We start from the raw sequence: 23,881 nt of genomic DNA, 5'->3' as shown, positions 1-23,881 counted from the left end.
ATCTGATTTATATATACTGTATCTGATTTATATATACTGTATCTGATTGATATACACTGTATCTGGTTTGTATAGACTGTATCTGATTTATATATACTGTATCTGGTTTGTATAGACTGTATCTGATTTATATACTGTATCTGATTATATATACTGTATCTGATTTATATACTGTATCTGATTATATATTCTGTATCTGATTTATATATACTGTATCTGATTTATATACTGTATCTGATTGATATATACTGTATCTGGTTTGTATATACTGTATCTGATTTATATATACTGTATCTGATTTATATATACTGTATCTGATTTATATATACTGTATCTGGTTTATATAAGCTGTATCTGATTTATATATGCTGTATCTGATTTATATATACTGTATCTGGTTTATATATACTGTATCTGGTTTATATATGCTGTATCTGATTTATATATACTGTATCTGATTATATATTCTGTATCTGATTTATATATACTGTATCTGATTTATATATACTGTATCTGATTATATATTCTGTATCTGATTTATATATACTGTATCTGATTTATATATACTGTATCTGGTTTATATATGCTGTATCTGATTTATATATGCTGTATCTGGTTTATATATGCTGTATCTGGTTTGTGTATACATGTACTTTATCTGATTTATATATACTGTATCTGATTTATATATACTGTATCTGGTTTATATATGCTGTATCTGATTTATATATACTGTATCTGGTTTATATATACTGTATCTGGTTTATATATGCTGTATCTGATTTATATATACTGTATCTGATTATATATTCTGTATCTGATTTATATATACTGTATCTGATTTATATATACTGTATCTGATATATACTGTATCTGATTATATATTCTGTATCTGATTTATATATACTGTATCTGATTTATATATACTGTATCTGGTTTATATATGCTGTATCTGATTTATATATGCTGTATCTGGTTTATATATGCTGTATCTGATTTATATATACTGTATCTGATTTATATATACTGTATCTGATTTATATATACTGTATCTGGTTTATATATGCTGTATCTGATTTATATATACTGTATCTGGTTTATATAGACTGTATCTGATTTATATACTGTATCTGATTATATATTCTGTATCTGATTTATATATACTGTATCTGATTATATATTCTGTATCTGATTTATATATACTGTATCTGATTTATATATACTGTATCTGATTATATATTCTGTATCTGATTTATATATACTGTATCTGATTTATATATACTGTATCTGATTTAAATATACTGTATCTGATTATATATACTGTATCTGGTTTAAATATGCTGTATCTGATTTATATATACTGTATCTGATTTATATATGCTGTATCTGATTTATATATACTGTATCTGATTTATATATACTGTATCTGGTTTATATATACTGTATCTGGTTTAAATATGCTGTATCTGATTTATTACTGTATCTGATTTATATATACTGTATCTGGTTTATATATACTGTATCTGATTTATATATACTGTATCTGGTTTATATATGCTGTATCTGATTTATATATGCTGTATCTGATTTATATATACTGTATCTGATTTATATATACTGTATCTGGTTTATATATACTGTATCTGATTTATATATGCTGTATCTGATTTATATATGCTGTATCTGATTTATATATACTGTATCTGGTTTATATATGCTGTATCTGATTTATATATGCTGTATCTGATTTATATATACTGTATCTGATTTATATATACTGTATCTGATTTATATATGCTGTATCTGATTTACATATGCTGTATCTGATTTGTGTATGTAAATATACTTACATCAGCTAGATTGTGATAGGTGTAAAAATCTGTGATTCTTGGTCCAGTCTTGGCTCGGCGTTTTCGTCGAAGTTCGGACGTTTCACGGTCAATAAGCCTGTAAGAAGTATTCAATTCTACACATTGTATACACATTTATCCAGCGATTGTCTAAACAGGTATCCAATTGTTCGTATTTTTCACAAACTAAGAATCCAATTGTACGAATTGTATACAAACTAAGTACTGCATTGTAGAAATTATGCACATTCAAATTGATGTATCGTACAAAAATTAATTTGTCAAATTGATATGATATACACAAATTGATTGTTGAAATTGATATAATGTACACCAATTTATTGTTCAAAACTATGTAAGGTACAAAAACAAAAATTGATTGTTCAAATTGATATAATGTGTACAAATTGATTGTTCAAATTGATATAAAGTATACAAATTGATTGTTCAAATAGAAATAATGTACACAAATTGATTGTTCAAATAGATATAATGTACACAAATTGATTGTTCAAATTGATTGTTCAAATTGATATTAATGTGTACAAATTGATTGTTCATTTTGATATAATGTATACAATTGATTGTTCAAACTTCATACCATTACTTTTTTGAATGCTGCTTATATGAACAGCAAAGGCAAGAGTTGAAACAAAATATCAATAACCAGCATCATCTAACCACTATAATATTAGCACATGGAAATTACTTGTTGTCTGATGAAATTAATATCAACATTCTGAATGCCGTTCAAAAATACATTAAAGATAGTAAGAGATTTGATTAAACTCAAAATTAACCATACTTATTCAAATGTTATTTTCTAGACCCAGACGCGCTCAATTAGTTTTTGATTATTATTTTACCTGTATTTACATATATTCTATATTGTTCATTATATCTTGATATAAGAATATGGTGAACCTGCGACCTGCTTCAAAAGTCAGCTGATCCCTGAATATCTCTGATTGATTTACTTAATTCAAAACTAGTATATTCAACTAGAATCTTTTTATTCAAATGTATAATTACACAGTTTGTTATATCTAACATATGAAAGCTTTGCTTGGATGCAGGGGCATTCAGTCTGAATCTAGCACACTAAGATGGATGGCTACAGAAGGAGGAGTAAGACATTTTATGCCTGAACATCTATAGTGCTGCTGGATTTAAGGTTGGGTGCCAATCCTGTATCTAAGCAATAGCTATTAACTGAGAACAAAATCTTTTTATAACTCTGTAACATGATCATAATTTGACAAAGGATATACTAGAACCTTATTACCTCCCTTTTCCACTAATTGTTAGTTCTTTTTATAATTACCTCCCTTTGACCATATATAAAAATCAATATATTCATAAAAAAAATTTCATCTCCATAGATATTTCATCTCCATTGACTTAATTTATATACATATTTCTTATACTTTTCACTTTCAATTGTTGTAGTTTAATTATACTATTGTTCTGTTTGTATTGGGGAAGACTTATATAGGCCAAGCCTGCTGTCTAACCCATTTGTATAAATGTTATACAATAAAATATGTTGAAATGAAATTGTTCAAATTGATATAATGTACACAAATTCATTGTTCAAATTGATATAATGTACATAAATCGATTGTTCAAATTGAAATGATGTACACAAATTGATTGTTCAAATTGACATAATATACACAAATTGATCGTTCAAATTGACATAATATACACAAATTGATTGTTCAAATTGATATAAAGTATACAAATTTATTGTTCAAATTGATATAATGTACACAAATTGATTGTTCAAATTGGTGTTTGTACACAAATTGATTGTTCAAATTGAAATAATGTATACAAATTGATTGTTCAAATTGACATAATGTACACAAATTGATTGTTCAAATTGACATAATGTACACAAATTGATTGTTCAAATTGATACTTGTATAATGTATATAGATTGATTGTTCAAATTGACATAATATACACAAATTGATTGTTCAAATTGGTGTATGGTACACACATTGATTGTTCAAATTGATATAATACATTTGATTAATGTACACACAAATTAATTGTTCAAATTGACATAATGTACACAAATTGATTGTTCAAATTGATACTTGTATAATGTATATAGATTGATTGTTCAAATTGATATAATACATTTGATTAATGTACACACGAATTGATTGTTCAAATTGATATAATGTACACAAATTGATTGTTCAAATTGGTATAAGGTACACAAATTGATTGTTCAAATTGATATAATGTACACAAATTGATTGTTCAAATTGATACTTGTATAATGTATATAGATTGATTGTTCAAATTGATATAATACATTTGATTAATGTACACACAAATTGATTGTTCAAATTGATATAATGTACACAAATTGATTGTTCAAATTGGTGTAAGGTACGCAAATTGATTGTTCAAATTGGTGTATGGTACACACATTGATTGTTCAAATTGGTGTAAGGTACACAAATTGATTGTTCAAATTGGTGTATGGTACACAAATTGATTGTTCAAGTTGATACATGGTACGCAAACTGATTGTTCAAATCGATTTATCATACAAAACCTGATGTATTGTAAACAAATTGATTGCATAAATAGAAGTATTTTATTGAAATTGATTGTATGGATTTATGTATTTGGTTCAAATTGGTTGTACACATTCGTCCAGAAAGCCTCTAAAGCGTGTCCAGTTGTACATACTATTCACATTTTTGTCAGCATCTCCATTAAAATGTGTTAAACTGTACACAGTCATTAATTAAAACTGTTCTCAGTGTATATCTCTGGAGTGTGTGTGCCGATCAAAATACAGAATTCGTATGTAAAGCTCTACCGAAACATAAAAGTCACTTATGGCATTATCAAGGAAAATGAAACATGGTACTCTGTGACATAGACTAGTCTGAGGTTTGTAGTCCGTGTGACCACAGCTAGTATCAGAGTTTCCATTCAATGTTTTGTGGATTTGACGCGTGTCATTTATATGGTATATAAGTCGCTCGTATCCTATCGACATTTCAGGTGTTAAGGCCCTTTACAAGTTAGAAATTGTTGACATCTGTCAGGTGTGGGAATGATAGTGTGTGATGCAGCGTTGAGAAATGAAAAATGCTTTATTACAACACATTATGAACCTGTAATTTTCACTGGCGGACAAACCTGCTATACCTTGGAAACATTGAACCACGAAATGTTAACCACCATATGTACAACTTCATGTCAAAGCCAAGACGCATGTGAGATTTCTTAAATTCGTATATAAATTGATCGTCGGTCTCTTCCTACGTGCCTATTTGTTTTAAGGGTCATCTATAAAGGAAAACATTGTCGAATTTCAAACACAAATAACTACCTAAAAACGTACACAAAAATCGTCATGTAATATACCAAAATGTTTGTTTGAACATGAAGTTTCTTAAAATCAACAGCAATTTCCTGTAGATGTTAACAGTTTCTTGTGGTAAGATGTAGCACAGAATAATTCTGAGTCACACAAATAACCAAATGTGAAATATATCCAAGCTGTGATACCCACAAGTGTCTATAACACAGGGTAGGAGCATTTGTTCGACCGGATTTGACTGTATGTACGTATAAACACTTATTTTGTTTTGACCTTGAAATGCAAATGGCGGCTGTAAATAATATTACACAGATATGATATAAAGGGAGGCATTTCAATCAATCAAAATACTCCTATATAATACTTTTAAGGCATCTGACTATAGTAAGAGGGACCTTTTCAAGACAAATTGTTAAAGTGGTGAGTTTGGGGCCCGTTTCAGAAATATTTTACCCCAAACTGAACGGTTGAATTTTTTTTAAAGAAATCTTCTTGCCATGTTCTTTATAGTATCTAATAAGAGCATTTTTGATGTTTGAAATACCTCCTTCCACGCCATATTTGAGTGATATCATTCATAACCGCCATTTGCATTTCAAGGTCAAGATAAAAACAGTGTTTATAAACTCAAATCTGGTCACACCAATGATCCTATTTTGTTCTTAAGACTCTTGTGAGCAAATAGACATGGCTACTTTGTGCAATATATGCGAAAGAAATGATCTGATTATGTCCCACTGAAAGATGCATTTTCGCATGTTTTGTTTAAATTTGCAAACATCTTAACAAGTTACATGTCAACAGCAAGTCCCACGGTTTGCCATGATACATACTAAAAGTATATTACTTCTGTTAAATTGCGCCATAGTAGGACTTTAAAGGCTTGTAAAATATCACTGTTTTGACTGGATGTGCTGTTTAGATACCCCTTAAGAAATATACACACAAAGGTTTTAAGGAATTAAACTAATCACCTTTTGAACAACCGTACCCTGGCCATACTCTCCTTGTAATTTTTCACGACTATCTATGATAACGCTTCATTTGTTGACGTCCTGTACTAGTCCCATGTCCTTTAGATATAAGCACATGTTAATTTACACGTCATTAGCCTAGCAATGCCTGCCACTCGTTTCTTATGTTATATAATTGTTTTAGTAATATTTGTACGGTAATCAGAACACTTACTTTTGTACATCATCGATCAACACGTCGACACTCAGTTCTAAATTTCTGAGTCCTGTCAGGAAAGGGCCAAAGCCTTCCGGGGACACTCGCACGTGGAAACTGTCATTCCCGTGGTGAGGATAGTGCCAGAAATCAACCTAAAACAGGATTAATAACATAACTAGGGGTTCTGTTTCGATTTTCAGTCTTTTTTCTCTCGATTTTTCCATTTGTTTTTATGAGGGGTTTTTTTGTTGCTTTTACTGTTTTTTGTTTGTTTTGTTTTTTCGAGATTTATTTCACAATAGAGAAATTCGCAATTACGATCATTGTACCACCCGATTTTATGTTTTCTTTGTTGTGCTGTTCGGCCTCGGTACATAAAGGCTCGCGGTATATCAAGTTATTGAACTTGTTTGATAAATTCCGTTTGACATAGGCACAGATGTAAGCCTCTACTGAGAAAACCAAGCCATACATCAACTATGTTGGCTGATTTCGGCAATCTCGCATTTAACTGTGGTATACTACTGTCCATCACATGCCTGGGTTAACATTCTCCTGGTCATTCCGTTCGTTCGTTAGATAAAACGACATTTAAATTTTTATTTCATCCTTTGACCACATTATGGCTGAAAGGAGGAGAAAGGGAGTGGGTGGGGGCTGAAATCTGTTTGAATCCTAGATATAATTCTAAGTATCTTGAAATTTAATGCATTTTCCTATTCTATCATATTGGAATTTCAATATTAGTATTACAGTTAAAAAGTAAATGATAGGTGTATTCGATAGGAAAACCACACTAACAGCGTTGATCAGCAGCAGGGTTGGCTCTAAATAAGTGTTAATTGCGGAGATTTATCGGGGCGTAAAGGAGATGTATCGTCAGCAAAAGGTTTTGAGAAGCTAACAGTATTGTCGGTTATATCACTGTTATATATGACGAATAAAAATGAGTCAAGGACGGAGCCCTGAGGTAACCCAACATTTGTATATTTTACAGCAGATTTACTCCATCAACCAGCTTCTTACCTACCTGATACACCAGAACTCTTTAGTTTTACTTCAGATCCCCTATGACACAACCTGTCGAAAGCCTTGGAAATATCACAGAAAACTACACCTGTATTCGTTTTCGTATTTTTACATATTTTATGGCAAATTCCTATGAGCTGGTGAAGAGTTGAATGACCTGGTTGGAAACCTGACTGATAATTGTCACAGAAATGATTAGAAATATTTAGTTACTTCTCCTTCAAATACCTTACCAATAGTACAAAGTAGTGCAATAGGTCTTTACATTGGAATGATCTTGCTTATCTCCCTTCTTAAAATTTGTGTTGGGGAAAAGATCCAAATTAAATGCGAAAGATTAACGACAAAGGATAAACATCTGAATTAATAGCAATGATTTTATGTATAATGTGACTTTATTGTATCTTAATCTACAGCTTTGCTATGTTTTAATGCTTGAGTATGACAGTGATGTCATTTATAATGAAAGGTGTGTCAAAAATTCTAGAGTCAGATCTTGATTCAGTATCGTCAATAGTTGATATAGAAACAGTATAATCCCATAGTTCACTAGCTTATCTCCAGTTTTAGACGTGAGAGATTTCTCCGTCAACCCCTAGGGTATGACAGATTGCATGTGCTAACCTTCTGAACCGGAAGTACTTGCGGAGGTACTTTATGAGTGACGTCACTAATAGTTCCCGCGTTGTTATTTAAGCAAAGTATGAAAAAAATCATAAGATAAGAAAGCCGCATTCTGCGTACAATCACTGGACAATTAGTTATTTAATGTTAAATATGCGTATGAGACACAGAGTTTTATGAAATGACAAAATGTACTGTTGCTAACATCAAATAGTATCACTGATACCTTATTTCAGTGTATGCTTGAAAAAATATTGTAAATTAATTTTATACCTACTTCTTCAAATGAGGATATTCCATCGCCGACCATGTGCATTTGTTTACAAACATACCTTAACCACCGATTTCATATGCAATTGAAAATAATCATTCCCTACCTAGGAAGTGTGACAAAGAAATATCGGCAAGCCTCGGGTTGGATGTTCATGAATTCCCCCTCGGGTTGAGATTTCTTTGTCACACCCCCAAGGCAGGGAAAGATTTTAGTAGTCATTTGATATATTTGTCTTTATGTTATCGTCTATTTCTATATTCCCAAACGTGCTCATCATTAGTGTAAAATATAGCTTGCCGTCACAGTTTAGAATTTCTAAAAATAGAATATTAAATCACGATTTGTTTATAATTTTGTATCACATTTTTTCTGAATCCTGAAAGTTCAGCGACATGAAAATTTTCCTTTTAAAGAAAGATGACTCGGATTATGTATGACGTCACACCTGAAGTTCAGAGAAATGAAACTTCCCCTTTAAAGAAGGATGACTCGGAATTTGTATGACGTCACACCTGAAGTTCAGAGACATGACACTTTCTCCTGAAAGAAAGATGACTCGATTGTGTATGACGGCATACCTGAAGTTCAGAGACATGACACTTTCTCCTGAAAGAAGGATGACTCGGATTTTGTATGACGTCATACCTGAAGTTCTTCTCCCAAGGCTGCCACGGCATCCACGTCGCTTTGAAGTTTGGGGAACACGCTAAGGACCTGATGGCTGTAATTGAATATTTAAAATCTTAGCGACATATCTTGTATCCCTTCACGATATGTAATATAAAATGAACATTGTGTTTATCACACAAGTCACTCTAGCATTCAAGCATCAAACGAAACAATTTTGGGACTTACAGAATGTGTTGGTACATGTAACCTCCAACAAGCAAGAGACCAATATACTATTATCCCATAACTACAAAAACTTCAAAACATCAACATGAACACGTTTTGTGGATTTACCGGGAGGTCAACCTTGGCATGACTGGGTGAGAGGGGTGGCCTCATGGAAAGGTCGATTAATCTTGGGTTTGAGTCTTGCAAAATTAAAATATGATGTTGGAAAATAAGACTACGCGCGGAAGTAGATATACATTTAACATTTACATTTGCCACCACAGTCTCCCATTGCCTCAGTGTTATTCTGGGCTGTATCTATGAGCGTATAGATACAGTCACATGGTGTGATTGTTACGTCATTTTGATAAACATCATGGAAATGCTTCGCTATGCGCTACGAATGAATCAAACCCATTGAGGATAATCATTGAGAACCATTGCTTTATTATGACGTCACTTTTGGCGCTTTGTTGATCATCCTCACGTAAAGACTTTGTACTGTGTGACAGATTCGTTGCAATTCAATCACAGAAAGGGAGTTTGAACATACAAGGATATACAAGGACATACAAGTAAATGGATGAATATTAAGAACGTATTTATTTAAGAAAGGCAGAGTTTAACATAAGAAGATGTAAATATAACATTCGTTCATTCATTGTAAGAGCAAAATTCCTAGATAAAGTCCTTAAAAATCCTTGTCAAATGTCAATATAAGCATTGAACTGCTTTCAGTTGGAAGTTATTGGCCAATGAATGCCAACTGGACGAAAGCAAACTAAACGTATTTCATTAAATTTGCCTTTGTTCAATGCTTATATTTACATCTGACAAGGATTTTTAAACAACGAAAAGTACCAATTATCAAATCTGACAGTGGTTAGTCTAATATTCAGCTGTGAAGCTCGACTTTGCGGTGTCATCAAACAAGTGTTACACTAATACGTATGTATGTTTTTCTTAACGTCCTATTAACAGCCAGGGTCATTTAAGTACGTGACAGGTTTTAGAGGTGGAGGAAAGGCGGAATACCAGGAGAAAAACCCAGAGATGGAGGGCTAGTGATAAAGTGTCGGGGCACCTTAACTACTCGGCCAACGCGGCCCTTACATTATTACAAACACAAACATAATGGTTATCATACTAATATTTCATATTGTAAAGTATATAGGTAAAATTACATGTTTTACGAATTAATTACGGTATAATGCGGCTAATATTTACAAGGGTTACACACAATGGTTAGTCATCTAAAATAGATAATAAACTTTCCTTCATTACAAAATATATTTTGTCGTGTAGTGATTCGGCTCACATAATTTAGTCGATACGTTGGGAGAATTTGAACTCGGTACATTTGTAGGTAAAGAATTTATGGGATAAGCATGTTCCCTAATGAGCGAAAGTTGTTTATCATGTTTATCTATCACTCGTTAATATTTAAATTTAGAAAAGACACTTGCTACATCTCGTGTCTTTGCTAATTTTGAACATTAACTAACTCGAGTGAGATTTAACATGATAAGCAACCGTCACTTGTTGGGGAACCTCTATGTACACCACTGTATAGAATTTTGATATGTGGTAAAATAAGTCAATACATACACGGTCATCCAAGTCAACAAAACGTTTGACACAAAGGTATTGCATATTTGTACTGTTTTACGGCCCATTGGCAATTTGAGTAATTTATGGCCAAACACAAAAAGTAAAGTAAGTGAATTATCGATTTTATAACTTTACCTACTGGCGTTTCATATCTTGATATCACATATTCAAATGCTTTTAACACAAGGTTTTAGTGGTCTATTTCAAACCACGTCACTCACCCACGGGGATTTTTCTAATGAATATGTATCATACTCTACAATTTCTGACCTGTTTCCTTCATTATATATACAATTATTCTGTTTCTAAATTGCTTTCTACTATGCTAAGATAACAAGAGGTTTGCCAAAACGCTCAATATCAATATTACTCATTATTTGCCATAACATCAATTACCCATCCGGTCGCGAGCATTGGACATACACCCAGACTTACCCCTTTATACGCCAAAATGTACCCACCGTATCCTCCGGCAGTGACCATTAGATACATCCCCAGACCTACCCGCCGTATCTTATGGCCGAGACCACAAGACAAACATATACCCTCAGACTTACACATCGTATCTTAATGCCGAGACCATTTGACATATGTATACCCCCCCTCCCCCCGACTTACCCGTCGTATCTCCAGGCCGAGACCACTGGACATACGTATACCCCCCCCCCCCCCCCCCCCCCCCCCCCCCGCCCCGACTTACCCGTCGTATCTCCTGCCCGAAACCACAATCGCAGCTAGCAACAGCAACAACACAGTCGTCATCTAAAAAGGAGAAAATTTTTGATGTACCATTAAAGGATGAAATACCTACTAAATCAACATGTCCTATATACTGATTTAGTTAACTGTTATCTATAACCTATATACTGATTTAGTTAACTGTTATCTATTACCTATATAATGATTTAGTTAACTGTTGTGTATTACCTATATACTGATTTAGTTAACTTGTATATTACCTATATACTGATTTAGTTAACTGTTGTATATCACCTATATAATGATTTAGTAAACTGTTATCTATTACCTATATAATGATTTAGTTAACTGTTGGAATATTACCTATATACCGATTTAGTTAACTGTTATCTATTACCTATATAATGATTTAGTTAACTGTTGTATATTACCTATATAATGATTTAGTAAACTGTTGGTCTATTACCTATATACTGATTTAGTTAACTGTTGTATATTTCCTATATAATGATTTAGTTAACTGTTGTATATCACCTATATAATTATTTAATTAACTGTTGTATATCACCTATATAATGATTTATTTAACCGTTGTATATCACCTATAAAATTATTTAGTTCACTGTTGTATATCACCTATATAATGATTTAGTTAACTGTTGTATATCACCTATATAATGATTTAGTTAACTGTTGTATATCACCTATATAATTATTTAATTAACTGATGTATATCACCTATATAATGATTTATTTAACCGTTGTATATCACCTATATAATGATTTAGTTCACTGTTGTATATCACCTATATAATGATTTAGTTAACTGTTGGTATATCACCTATATAATTATTTAGTTCACTGTTGTATATCACCTATATAATTATTTAGTTCACTGTTGTATATCACCTATTTATTACATTTTTACCAGTGAAATATCAAAAATATTCATTCTATAAAAGTGATATTTTTCACCAGTGAAGAATATCATATTTTTCACTAGTGAAAAATATCACTTTTGCTGATTCGACCAATCAAATCAATGCTTAGAAAATACCAAAATAATTGACCAATCAGAAAGCCTGACATATATGTCAGCACCTGCACAGGGGGAACTCCTTTTTTTTTGTATGCAAACTTTCGTTGTAGGCCTAGTTAGCATGCGGGTAGGTTTTTCGTTGATAAAAAATGTAATAAACAGAATATCTAACAGTGTCTCCAGTAATACCAAATATATTTCACTCGTGTGGCTAATATTTTGATATTTTTCACTCGTGCTGCGCACTCGTGAAAAATATCAAAATATTAGCCCCACTAGTGAAATATATTTGGTATTACTGAAGACACTGTTAGATATCCTCTATATAATGATTTAGTTCACTGTTGTTTATCACCTATATAATGATTTAGTTCACTGTTGTATATCACCTATATAATGACTTAGTTAACTGTTGGTATATCACCTATATAATTATTTAGTTCACTGTTGTATATCACCTATATAATTATTTAGTGAACTGTTGTGTACCACCTATATAATGATTAAGTTAACTGGTGTATATCACCTATATAATTATTTAGTGAACTGTTGTATATCGCCTATATAATTATTTAGTTGACTGTTGTCTATTACCTATATAATTATTTAGTGAACTGTTGTCTATTACCTATATAAGTATTTAGTAAACTGTTGTATATTACCTATATAATGATTGAGTTCACTCTTGTATATCACCTATATAATTATTTAGTTAATTGTTGTCTATTACCTATATAAGTATTTAGTAAACTGTTGTATATTACCTATATAATGATTGAGTTCACTCTTGTATATCACCTATATAATTATTTAGTTAACTGTTGTCTATTACCTATGCTTCGCATTCGTGAAAATATCGATATATTCTGTCATACGATTTAAATATATGTTATATCCAATGGGAAACCATTCAATTTTCATTTAAATGCATTTTTAAGCTAAAAAGTAATGTTAGTGTCAAAAAGTGCGGGAATCAGTGACATAATATTCATGACGCCGTCTGTTGACGTTAGGCCTACTCCATGTCAACTTGACGGCGCCATTTTGAAAGGATTGCAATTTAATCGGTGTTTTTTTACCGGAGAATCTGTGCATCAAAAAATAACGTCAAGTGGGTATTTTATAAAAAAACAAACTAGTCTCGATATTTCAGAATTACAGCAAAATAACCCATCGGTCTCTCTTCGCTTCGATTGGAGAAACCAGCAAGTTTCAATGAGGTAAATACAAAGTTTGATCTGACTGGTCAAAAACGAAAAACTAACTCAGTATTTAGGTAATACACAACAGTTAACTAAATCAGTATATAGGTAATAGATAACAGTTAACTAAATCGGTATATAGGTAATAGATAACAGTTTACGAAATCATTATATAGGTAATACACAACAGTTAACTAAATCAGTATATAGGTAATAGATAACAGTTAACTAAATCATTATATAGGTGATATACAACAGTTAACTAAATCAGTATATATGTAATAGATAACAGTTTACTAAATCATTATATAGGTAATACACAACAGTTAACTAAATCAGTATATAGGTAATACACAACAGTTAACTAAATCAGTATATAGGTAATAGATAACAGTTAACTAAATCGGTATATAGGTAATAGATAACAGTTAACTAAATCAGTATATAGGTAATAGATAACAGTTAACTAAATCAGTATATAGGTAATACACAACAGTTAACTAAATCAGTATATAGGTAATACACAACAGTTAACTAAATCAGTATATAGGTAATAGATAACAGTTAACTAAATCAGTATATAGGTAATAGATAACAGTTAGCTAAATCGGTATATAGGTAATATACCAACAGTTAACTAAATCAGTATATAGGTAATAGATAACAGTTAACTTAATCGGTATATAGGTAATAGATAACAGTTTACGAAATCATTATATAGGTAATACACAACAGTTAACTAAATCAGTATATAGGTAATAGATAACAGTTAACTAAATCATTATATAGGTGATATACAACAGTTAACTAAATCAGTATATAGGTAATAGATAACAGTTAACTAAATCGGTATATAGGTAATAGATAACAGTTTACGAAATCATTATATAGGTAATACACAACAGTTAACTAAATCAGTATATAGGTGATATACAACAGTTAACTAAATCAGTATATAGGTGATATACAACAGTTAACTAAATCAGTATATAGGTAATAGACAACAGTTAACTAAATCAGTATATAGGTGATATACAACAGTTAACTAAATAATTATATAGGTGATATACAACAGTTAACTAAATAATTATATAGGTGGTACACAACAGTTAACTAAATCAGTATATAGATAATAGACAACAGTAAACTAATTCATTTCATAAAAACGAAAATTATCACATCCTCTCACTGTGCTGTAATAGAGAAATGGCGGTTCCCATGTTTGACGAGACGTACTTACCTGGGGTAGTGACATGTTTACCCGGACCCTCCAAAACGTTTGGTAGATAATCAGTAATTTCGACTATTTAATACATTTCATCAAGTCCCGCCCATCTCCTCATCTCGCTTCTATCCGACACATCAACACGTGGGAACGCGCACATGTGTCAGAATGCACGTCACAAGACAGACACTAAAGAAGTCATCGAGTAGCCACGACTATGACCGAATTTCTTACACTGGACAGTTTTATGACGGTTATTTGTAACTAAAATGTGTTTTTGAATTATATTAAAACGTATCAAGGTCCATCCATGTTATAAAACAATGGATAAACACGGAGTTTGTATTTAAAGTGGATGATCCATATATCTGGGGAAACTGTTGTTAAAACTGAGGTTATAGAGGAACTATATATGAAAGAAAGTTCTCTAGTTGGGGATGATAGCAGAAACAATTCTTAAGATAGAGGATGGTCACAATATCGGGAAAAAAAGTTGTTAAACTAGAGGGAATGTTACAATATCGGAAAAAAACAGTTGTTAAACTAGAGGGAAGGTTACAATATCGGAAAAAAACCAGTTGTTAAACTAGAGGGAAGGTTACAATATCGAAAAAAAACAGTTGTTAAACTAGAGGGAAGGTTACAATATCGGAAAAAAAGTTGTTAAAATAGAGTGAAGGTTACAATATCGGGGAAAAAAGTTGTTAAAATAGAGGGAAGGTTACAATATCGGGGAAAAAAGTTGTTAAAATAGAGGGAAGGTTACAATATCGGGGAAAAAAGTTGTTAAAATACAGGGAAGGTTACAATATCGGAAAAAAAGTTGTTAAAATAGAGGGAAGGTTACAATATCGGGAAAAAAGTTGTTAAAATAGAGGGAAGGTTACAATATCGGGAAAAAAGTTGTTAAAATAGAGGGAAGGTTACAATATCGGGAAAAAGTTGTTAAAATAGAGGGAAGGTTACAATATCGGGGAAAAAGTTGTTAAAATGGAGGGAAGGTTACAATATAGGGAAAAAGTTGTTAAAATGGAGGGAAGGTCACAATATCGGGGAAAAAAGTTGTTAAAATACAGGGAAGGTCACAATATCGGGAAAAAGGTTGTTAAAATACAGGGAAGGTCACAATTTCGGGGGAAACAGTTGTTAAAATAAAGGGAAGGTCACAATATAGGGGAAAACAGTTGTTGAAATAGAGGGAAGGTCACAATATAGGGGAAAAAAGTTGTTGAAATAGAGGGAAGGTCACAATATCGGGGGGAAAAGTTGTTGAAATAAGGAAGGTCACAATATCGGGAAAAAAGTTTGATAAAGGGAGTTTACAATATCAAAAGTATTAAAATACAGATTAATTAAAGTTATTTACACGGTTACACGGAAGAAAGTGTTAAAATTAAAGTTTTTCAAAAAGTTATAAAAGGGGAAGGTACATCGGGAAGTACAATTTGACTATGGGGAGTGTCCGACTGGGGGGAAGTGTTTACAGTCGGTCATGTACAAATCGTGGGGATAAAAGATTTTAAAAAAGCGGAATTAAAAGGCAAAATATCTTAAAATACAGGGAAGGTTACAATATCGGAAAAAAGTTATTAAAATACAGGGAAGGTTACAATATCGAGGAAAAAAAGTTGTTAAAATAGAGGGAAGTTTACAATATCGGGGAAAAAAAGTTGAAATAGAGGGAAGGTTACAATATAGGGGAAAACAGTTGTTGAAATAGAGGGAATGTCACAATATCGGGAGAAACAGTTCTGATGCACGGTCAGTTTTCGCTATTATATCAAATGTACGCCCACATAAAAACATTGATTTAAGCCTTCATTTTAACCGTTCCCCAAGCAGTGTTGTATACCAACTTAATTGTTTTCCAGCATTATCACAAGGCTGGTGGCCTCGAAGTACCCATTTGCCCTATGGGTTCTGATGTCCGGCTGTGTGGAGTGTCTTCCAGTTTCGTTTCCATCGTCAACATGGTGAGTATGTTATTAAAGTAGATTTCCAAGAAAATCGACTTAAAACCACATATACTCCCGAAGAAACATTTTTACAGTTTTCGGACTTGATACATACCCAACAGATTACCGTGAATCAGAAACTGAAAGAATTATTTATAAAAGTATACGGGGAATTCCCAAAAATATTAACTGTGGCTGCCGGACCAAGTTTCTCTGAAAATTAGTCCCACAATGCAACGGCTGGTTTTAGACAGTCCATACATAATGGCGGAACTCCGCAAGCGTGGACCTGCGAAAACGCAGACAGATTCTGCCAAAAAAAGACGCAAAAGTGAGTGGAATCGGCAAAACGCGAGTATTTCCTTTGGAAAGGAAATGAATCGTTGGAACTTAGCGAGAGAAGGAAAGAGAATAGACTCGAATTCCGATTTTAGATTGCTTGTTAGCTTTTGTACATTGTCAACTTCACCGATCTAAAAATTATCGATATTTTGTTGTATGCATATTGCTTCATTTTTAAATCAAATATTTAAATATAAACTATGTTTATTTTGTTCAGTTACCTGGGTATTAGGCGAATATTTTGTTGATAGCATTATGAGGCAAAGTTCACGTATGCTCGATATGTAAACAACGGCCATGTGTGTAGTTTATGTGCAGCGCACGTTGTTATAGCCTCGTTCTCGGCTCCGTGACAAATCTCGCGATAAATATAAATGCGGCGAGTTATTTTTATACACTGATGTCTCAAGGAATCGCCCCGGTCAAGCGTCCAGGCCAGTGGTCATTTTAATGTGAGGAGAGCGTGAATGAGCATCTTGGATTGCCATTAATACATGTGTGCAACTAGAATTTTAGGTTGTTTGGGAGTATGTGGCTTTAATGCAAAAATGTGACGGTTTTATTGAATACATAACATTATACGTATATCCAAAAATTTATATACAGAAATGTATTCATATTTTTGGCGAAATAAAAAGGAATCTTTAAATAAATAAAGCACTGTTTCATGACGGTAAAACTCTGAAGTGCGCTAGACAATTGTGGAATTTTTACCTGTAGAAAGGAGACGGTTAGGCAGCTTTCGTCTAACAGAACATCTCTGATACCATTCTATTCTTCATTTGACTATATAAGTAAATATGTCAATGATTTATTGGGTTTTTGGTTTATCTTCCAATCTTATCTATCACCAAACCAGAACATCGTATCATTGCTGGCATCAATTTTTAAAGCTTTAATGTTTTTCTGATCACTGTTGCACTGTCTCTGTTTTTAAGAAATTGTCTTAAACTCAAGGAACAAGAAATACGTCCGAAAGTAAACTGCGTTGGGACACACGTACAAATTAGAAACACGACTACAACGACACGCTGTGCTATTCCACTCTCGGATCCTTGTATATTGATGTACCACTAGTCGTATATGGCCTTCGTGGTATTTTGATTGGTTGAAATTTTGAGCTTTGAGCCGATATGCCTTTACACGTGTACTTTATGTAACGCAATCTTTTGTTTACGTCACCAGGAATCGCTTCAATGTCATACCCTCGTGTCCAGGTTGTGACTCGGCGTTCTCTCCATCGTTGCAAAATTGTCAATGGAAGACTTGTCAGGAATTCTCTCGATTATCTTGAGATGATTCATTGAATCAGAGGTAAACACAAAAAACTTTCAATGATTATTACTGGTTTGTATGGCTAGTCTAACACTGGAAAAGTCAGTCTATATATAGAAACCTGTTAAATACTGAGCCAGATGGTTAACCTCTTTGTACAGTTAAATCTTGTAATACTATGAGAAAGCAAAATAAACGTATCATAAGTTAAAGACACATTTGGCGAACATTCATCTAGAGTAATTCTATGTATAGTTATATTCATCCACATAAGGCAATGCAAAAACACAGTGAACAACTTTGTGTATTGGTGCTAATAAATGTCATAAACAAGACAACTCCGCAAGTTACAGTCCCACAACCGAATGTTAAATTATTTGACAAGAATGCACAATGATAAGTTTACAATAAAACGGGTGAACACATACACCAAGTATGACATTCCAGTGACAAGTAGTGATTGAGATGGAGCCCGGACAAACGTTTTCGTTGATGTTGGTCAAAGGTAAAAATGTAGGTCAGGAGGACTTCTGTTAGAGGGACATTACTCATAAATGAAGATAAATTGGTCTGTTATTTTCCTTGCTCTCAATCATTAACACTGTTTTGGTAGGGTTAAAGTTAACAAGCCAGCCACTTTTTCAACCAATAACTGATCAGTGCACGTGCAATGTAAAATGATGTTACTTTATAATACGTACATATTAAGTGAAACCGTGTTTGTATGTAACAGCGGGTGCGTTGCCGAAAGAACATAGTGGATGTTTAGAACCAAAAATGTTTTTTTTCTGATGAAAAAGTGTGCATAGAGTTTGTAGAATTTATGAAATTGTGTGGATTTAACGATGGCGAGTAAAATTAGTAAAAGGACGGAATAGCCATTTCATCCCTGGTTTGCAGCAACTTATTCTGGTTTTAAAATTAATTATTGACATCTATATAAAACCAATGGTTTAGTGTTAAAGACATGTGCAAACTACGACATAGATGTCACTTCCCTCACTTTTTGTCGCCATTGTTGCCTGGGAGCTGGTATCCTTTTACCACTGTGTGTGTATGATGCGGGTCTGTCACAGACATGGACCAGGAAGTTGTCACTGTTTATACTTATTCCTTACCTACACGTCCAGGAGTTGCGCCATGTCTACCTGTTGGTGATCTAGCTCCCTATATCCACTGTATCAACAATCACTGTTATATATCAGGATATGTATATGCATCAATGGTGGTATAGATTTATTTTGAAAACAAATTTTAACATATGTTTTGAGTTATTGGAACATTTCCGGTTACCTGTATTAGACGTGTTTGTCTCCATCTCATAGCTGTCTACCGACCATCCTGTTAGGTAGGGTGGGTGCTTCCGTCTCCATTGCCATCAATCCATTGACAACAGACATTTGTCCCAATTCCAGGTCTGTTACCCTGAATGTCTTTATCGGTGCCAACTATACGACACCAACACTGTCCTGTGGGTAGGGCACAGGGAATCGTAAGAGGCGACTAAACTTGGGATGTTCTTTCTCGCAACTAACTTTTCTTAAATTAAACTTATTCCTAATGTCTCTTTTGTTACTGTCTCATATTTGGCCTTAAGGTGACCGTTCGCAACTGTGTTGAAGACCTTGGGTAATGTTCCCTGCCCGAGACTATAATATGGTAATTACGACTCCTGCTTAGCGCAGTGTCTTTGGGAGTGGTGCTACTAGTTTGGTCGTAGTCATTATAACGTGTCCGGATGGGGTGTCCTGCTGGGTGTCTTCGTGAGGTAGCATTATAAAGTCAGGATCAGGTCCGCGCTGTTACAAGGACACAAAACACACAAATGTATCTCGTAAAAAGGGGGAGACCGTCCTTAAATTATCTTAGCGGTTTGATAGGATATGTTAAACAATAGCAAACCAAGCCACTATCGTTAACGTGGTATGGAATGGTCTTTTTCAAGATGGCGGACCAGGAAGAGCGAAGAAGGTAGGTCTTAACTTCAAGCTACCAGATAAGTTCTTTGTCCACACATTGTGACCATGACACGTACCATACTGAACTGAAAAAGGGTTAACAAATTATATTATTGTGTATGTGTCGTTCAGATCTAAAATTCTTGTAAATCCACTGTGAAGTTGACCGAATTGTTTAAATCGTAATCGAGGTGGAACCTGCCATGACATTTTGCCGATATTGAATTATTTATCAGAAATACTCTCACTAGAAAATTAAGAGACAAACGCTATAGATTGGTTGCAAAAAATCAAGTTCTTTGGCCTTGTTCTGAATTCAGTAAAGTACTTGGCATGGTCACAATTTGTATTCAAACAACTGATCTGGTAGCTTGAAGTTAACACCTACCTTCTTCGCTCATCCTGGTCCTCCATCTTGAAATGACCATTCCGTACCACGTTATCGACAGTGCAAACCATACCAACACAGGGGAGGCCGTCCTTAAATGACCGTAGATGTTGAGAGGTTGCTAAACAATACTTAACCAAATCCTACCCATACAGGGGAGACGTCCTTTAATGACCGTATATGTTGAGAGGTTGCTCTACAATACTTAACCAAACCATCCCCATACAGGGGAGGCCGTCCTTTAATGACCGAAGATTTCGATAGGCTGTTAAAAAATACTTGACCAAACCATCCCCATACATGGGAGGCCGTCCTTTAATGATCGTAGATGTAGATAGGTTTTTAAACAATACTAAACCAAACCATACTCACATAACCAAAACCATCCCCATACAAGGGAGGCCGTCCTTTAATGATCGTAGATGTAAATAGGTTTTTAAACAATACTAAACCAAACCATACTCACTTAACCAAACCATACCAACACAGGGGAGGCCGTCCTTAAATGAACGTAGATGTTGAGAGGTTGCTCTACAATACTTAACCAAACCATCCCCATACAGGGGAGGCCGTCCTTAATGACCGTAGATTTTGATAGGCTGTTAAACAATGCCAAACCAAACCATCCCCATACAGGGGAGGCCGTCCTTAATGACCGTAGATTTTGATAGGCTGTTAAACAATGCCAAACCAAACCATCCCCATACAGGGGAGGCCGTCCTTTAATGACCGTAGATATTGAGAGGTTGCTCTACAATACTTAACCAAGCCATCTCCATACAGGGGAGGCCGTCCTTTAATGACCGAAGATTTTGATAGGCTGTTTAACAATACTAAACCAAATCATCCCCATACAGGGGAGGCCGTCCTTTAATGACCGAAGATTTTGATAGGCTGTTAAACAATACCAAACCAAACCATACTCATGCAGGGGAGGCCGTCCTTAAATGACCGTAGATGTTGATAGGCTGTTAAACAATACTTAATTAAACCATACCCACATAACCAAACCATAATACCATTCAAAATATGCATTAAGGATACTACATTTTTCTATCCGAGCCCAAACTTGTACAAAAGACACTACCACTTTATGCTATATCTTAGAAAGACATACCTGACATTGGTATCCCTATCTACTTTATAACGTATAACAGATGTTATCCTGAAGAGTGTACATGTTGGTTGTTACTATTATAAACTATCTAATGGGCCACGTGAACACTCAGGTGTGAGAAAACACCTGGTGACATTAATCATACCTCAGGTGTCGTATTAGTTTATACCTATAGTCTCTACTTCAGAATCAATAATGCACTTCAACATTCGATGAGCAGCAGATGTTTCAATTTGTATCGAGATGTTAAACATTAAGTCCTAATTATATTCCGTTTTGAACACGGTCGTGTAATTTCCATATAGTTATTTACACAGTCTGCTTTCGTATTTATAGAAATACCGTGACATGAGCCAAAACCACAAGATTTTTCTTTCTTTCTTTCTATTTTTTTTTAGATTATATACTCGAGTTATAAATCTGTTATATATATTGATATACATTCAACCACAGCAGTTCTTGGAATTCTAATTGGAGATTTAAGTACTACTGGAGGGGACTATAGGTTTGTACTCATAGTTGGTGAAAAGTGCAATGGTTGCTTTTAGTTCTGATAGAATATTGATAAATCATGTGTTATACAACTGAAAAGTAAAGTAAAGGTAGCTTCAAAGTACTCAAATGGAAAAAAAAAAACCAAACAAACAAACAAAATAAAAAAAAACCCAAATAATAATAATACTAAAAGAACAATTCTGTTCAATGTAAAACAATATGCTCGATTATAAAATTTACCAACCTCATTCACAATTAACTACTGGGCGTTGTGCTGCGTCATATTACTACTGAGTCGGAGAATTGTACCACGATGTATGTTAAGGTCTGCATTGCTACGTCATATTCGTTCTAGTGAACACGTGTTTACAAATTATTCGAATGTTAAGGTATTTATTAGTTTTGTGTTCGTTACTTGTTAAGAAGAAGGATGGGAAGAGTTTGCTTAATATTACCCAAAACATAAAACAGCACATCTCTCAATAATACAAACTAGGAAATAATAAACAATTAAGAACCCGTCTCCTGTCAATACGGTGGGAATTATCGAGGAAATAATTCCAACGTATAATGCCCTTACACTGGGAATATTACATGCATGCACAAAACGAGCTCACTGAATGTAAAAAACATGAAATGCACCTGCATGACTTTACATGTACGTTGTGTACAGCCCATTTTAGATATCAGGATCTGATTAGACATTAATCATTGTTATCTTCATACAACAGAGAATACCTACATTAAAATGATAAAACAAGAGCAACTACGAACAAAAATATAGATTTAAATGGAGACCCATGATAAAGTACAAAACGAATAAGGCCCGGTGTTCCGAAGGGGCCAGAGTCTTCATACACGACACATGCCATGTATGTCTATGTTACAATCTTATATTAAGAACTAAGATGGTAACAATGGAGTCACAGTTCGTATATATATGGTAGCCATCTTAAGCCTTTCTAAAAAAAAAATCAAAATGTTTTGGAAGTCTCTGTTCTTCATACGTCATTCACCTTATCGATATATATAGATTTACATGACACGTCATTCACCTTATCGATATATATATAGATTCATTTGAAGCGTCATTCACCTTATCGATATATATAGATTTACATGACACGTCATTCACCTTGTCGATATATATATATTTATATGACACGTCATTCACCTTATCGATATATATATATAGATTTACATGACACGTCATTCACTTTAATACCAGGTTCTACCTGACCCATACTCTTGTTTACAAACTTTCACCATTTCCCCTTATAATTCCTCCTCAACTCTTTTGATTTCCTTCCTAATCATTTGAAAGAATTTTATTTCCTCTTGTGTCTTCAGTTTCTTACATTGCTAAAAATGGGAAATAGAAAATCTCCCTGTCTTCGTCTATCACCAAGGATAATCTAACAACCACAGAGCGC

The 23,881-nt window shown here is 33.5% G+C and overlaps 1 protein-coding gene across 1 annotated transcript in view; it reads right to left on the bottom strand.

The window, feature by feature from the left end:
• LOC117338309 (carboxypeptidase B-like) overlaps positions 1-22,802 on the bottom strand; it is a 44,512-nt gene extending 21,710 nt beyond the window's left edge. The window contains exons 1-5 of the mRNA XM_033899601.1: positions 22,693-22,802; positions 11,454-11,515; positions 8,951-9,026; positions 6,394-6,530; positions 1,851-1,947 (exon numbers count right to left, since the gene is read on the bottom strand). Of these exons, the coding sequence (XP_033755492.1) occupies positions 1,851-1,947; positions 6,394-6,530; positions 8,951-9,026; positions 11,454-11,515 (372 nt within the window). The 5' untranslated portion in view covers positions 22,693-22,802. The remainder of the gene's footprint in view (positions 1-1,850; positions 1,948-6,393; positions 6,531-8,950; positions 9,027-11,453; positions 11,516-22,692) is intronic.
• Positions 22,803-23,881: the final 1,079 nt, after the last annotated feature.

Source organism: Pecten maximus, chromosome 11 (assembly GCF_902652985.1).
Source record: "Pecten maximus chromosome 11, xPecMax1.1, whole genome shotgun sequence".
Lineage (NCBI taxonomy): Eukaryota > Metazoa > Mollusca > Bivalvia > Pectinida > Pectinidae > Pecten > Pecten maximus.
This window is presented reverse-complemented; position numbering and strand designations above follow the sequence as displayed.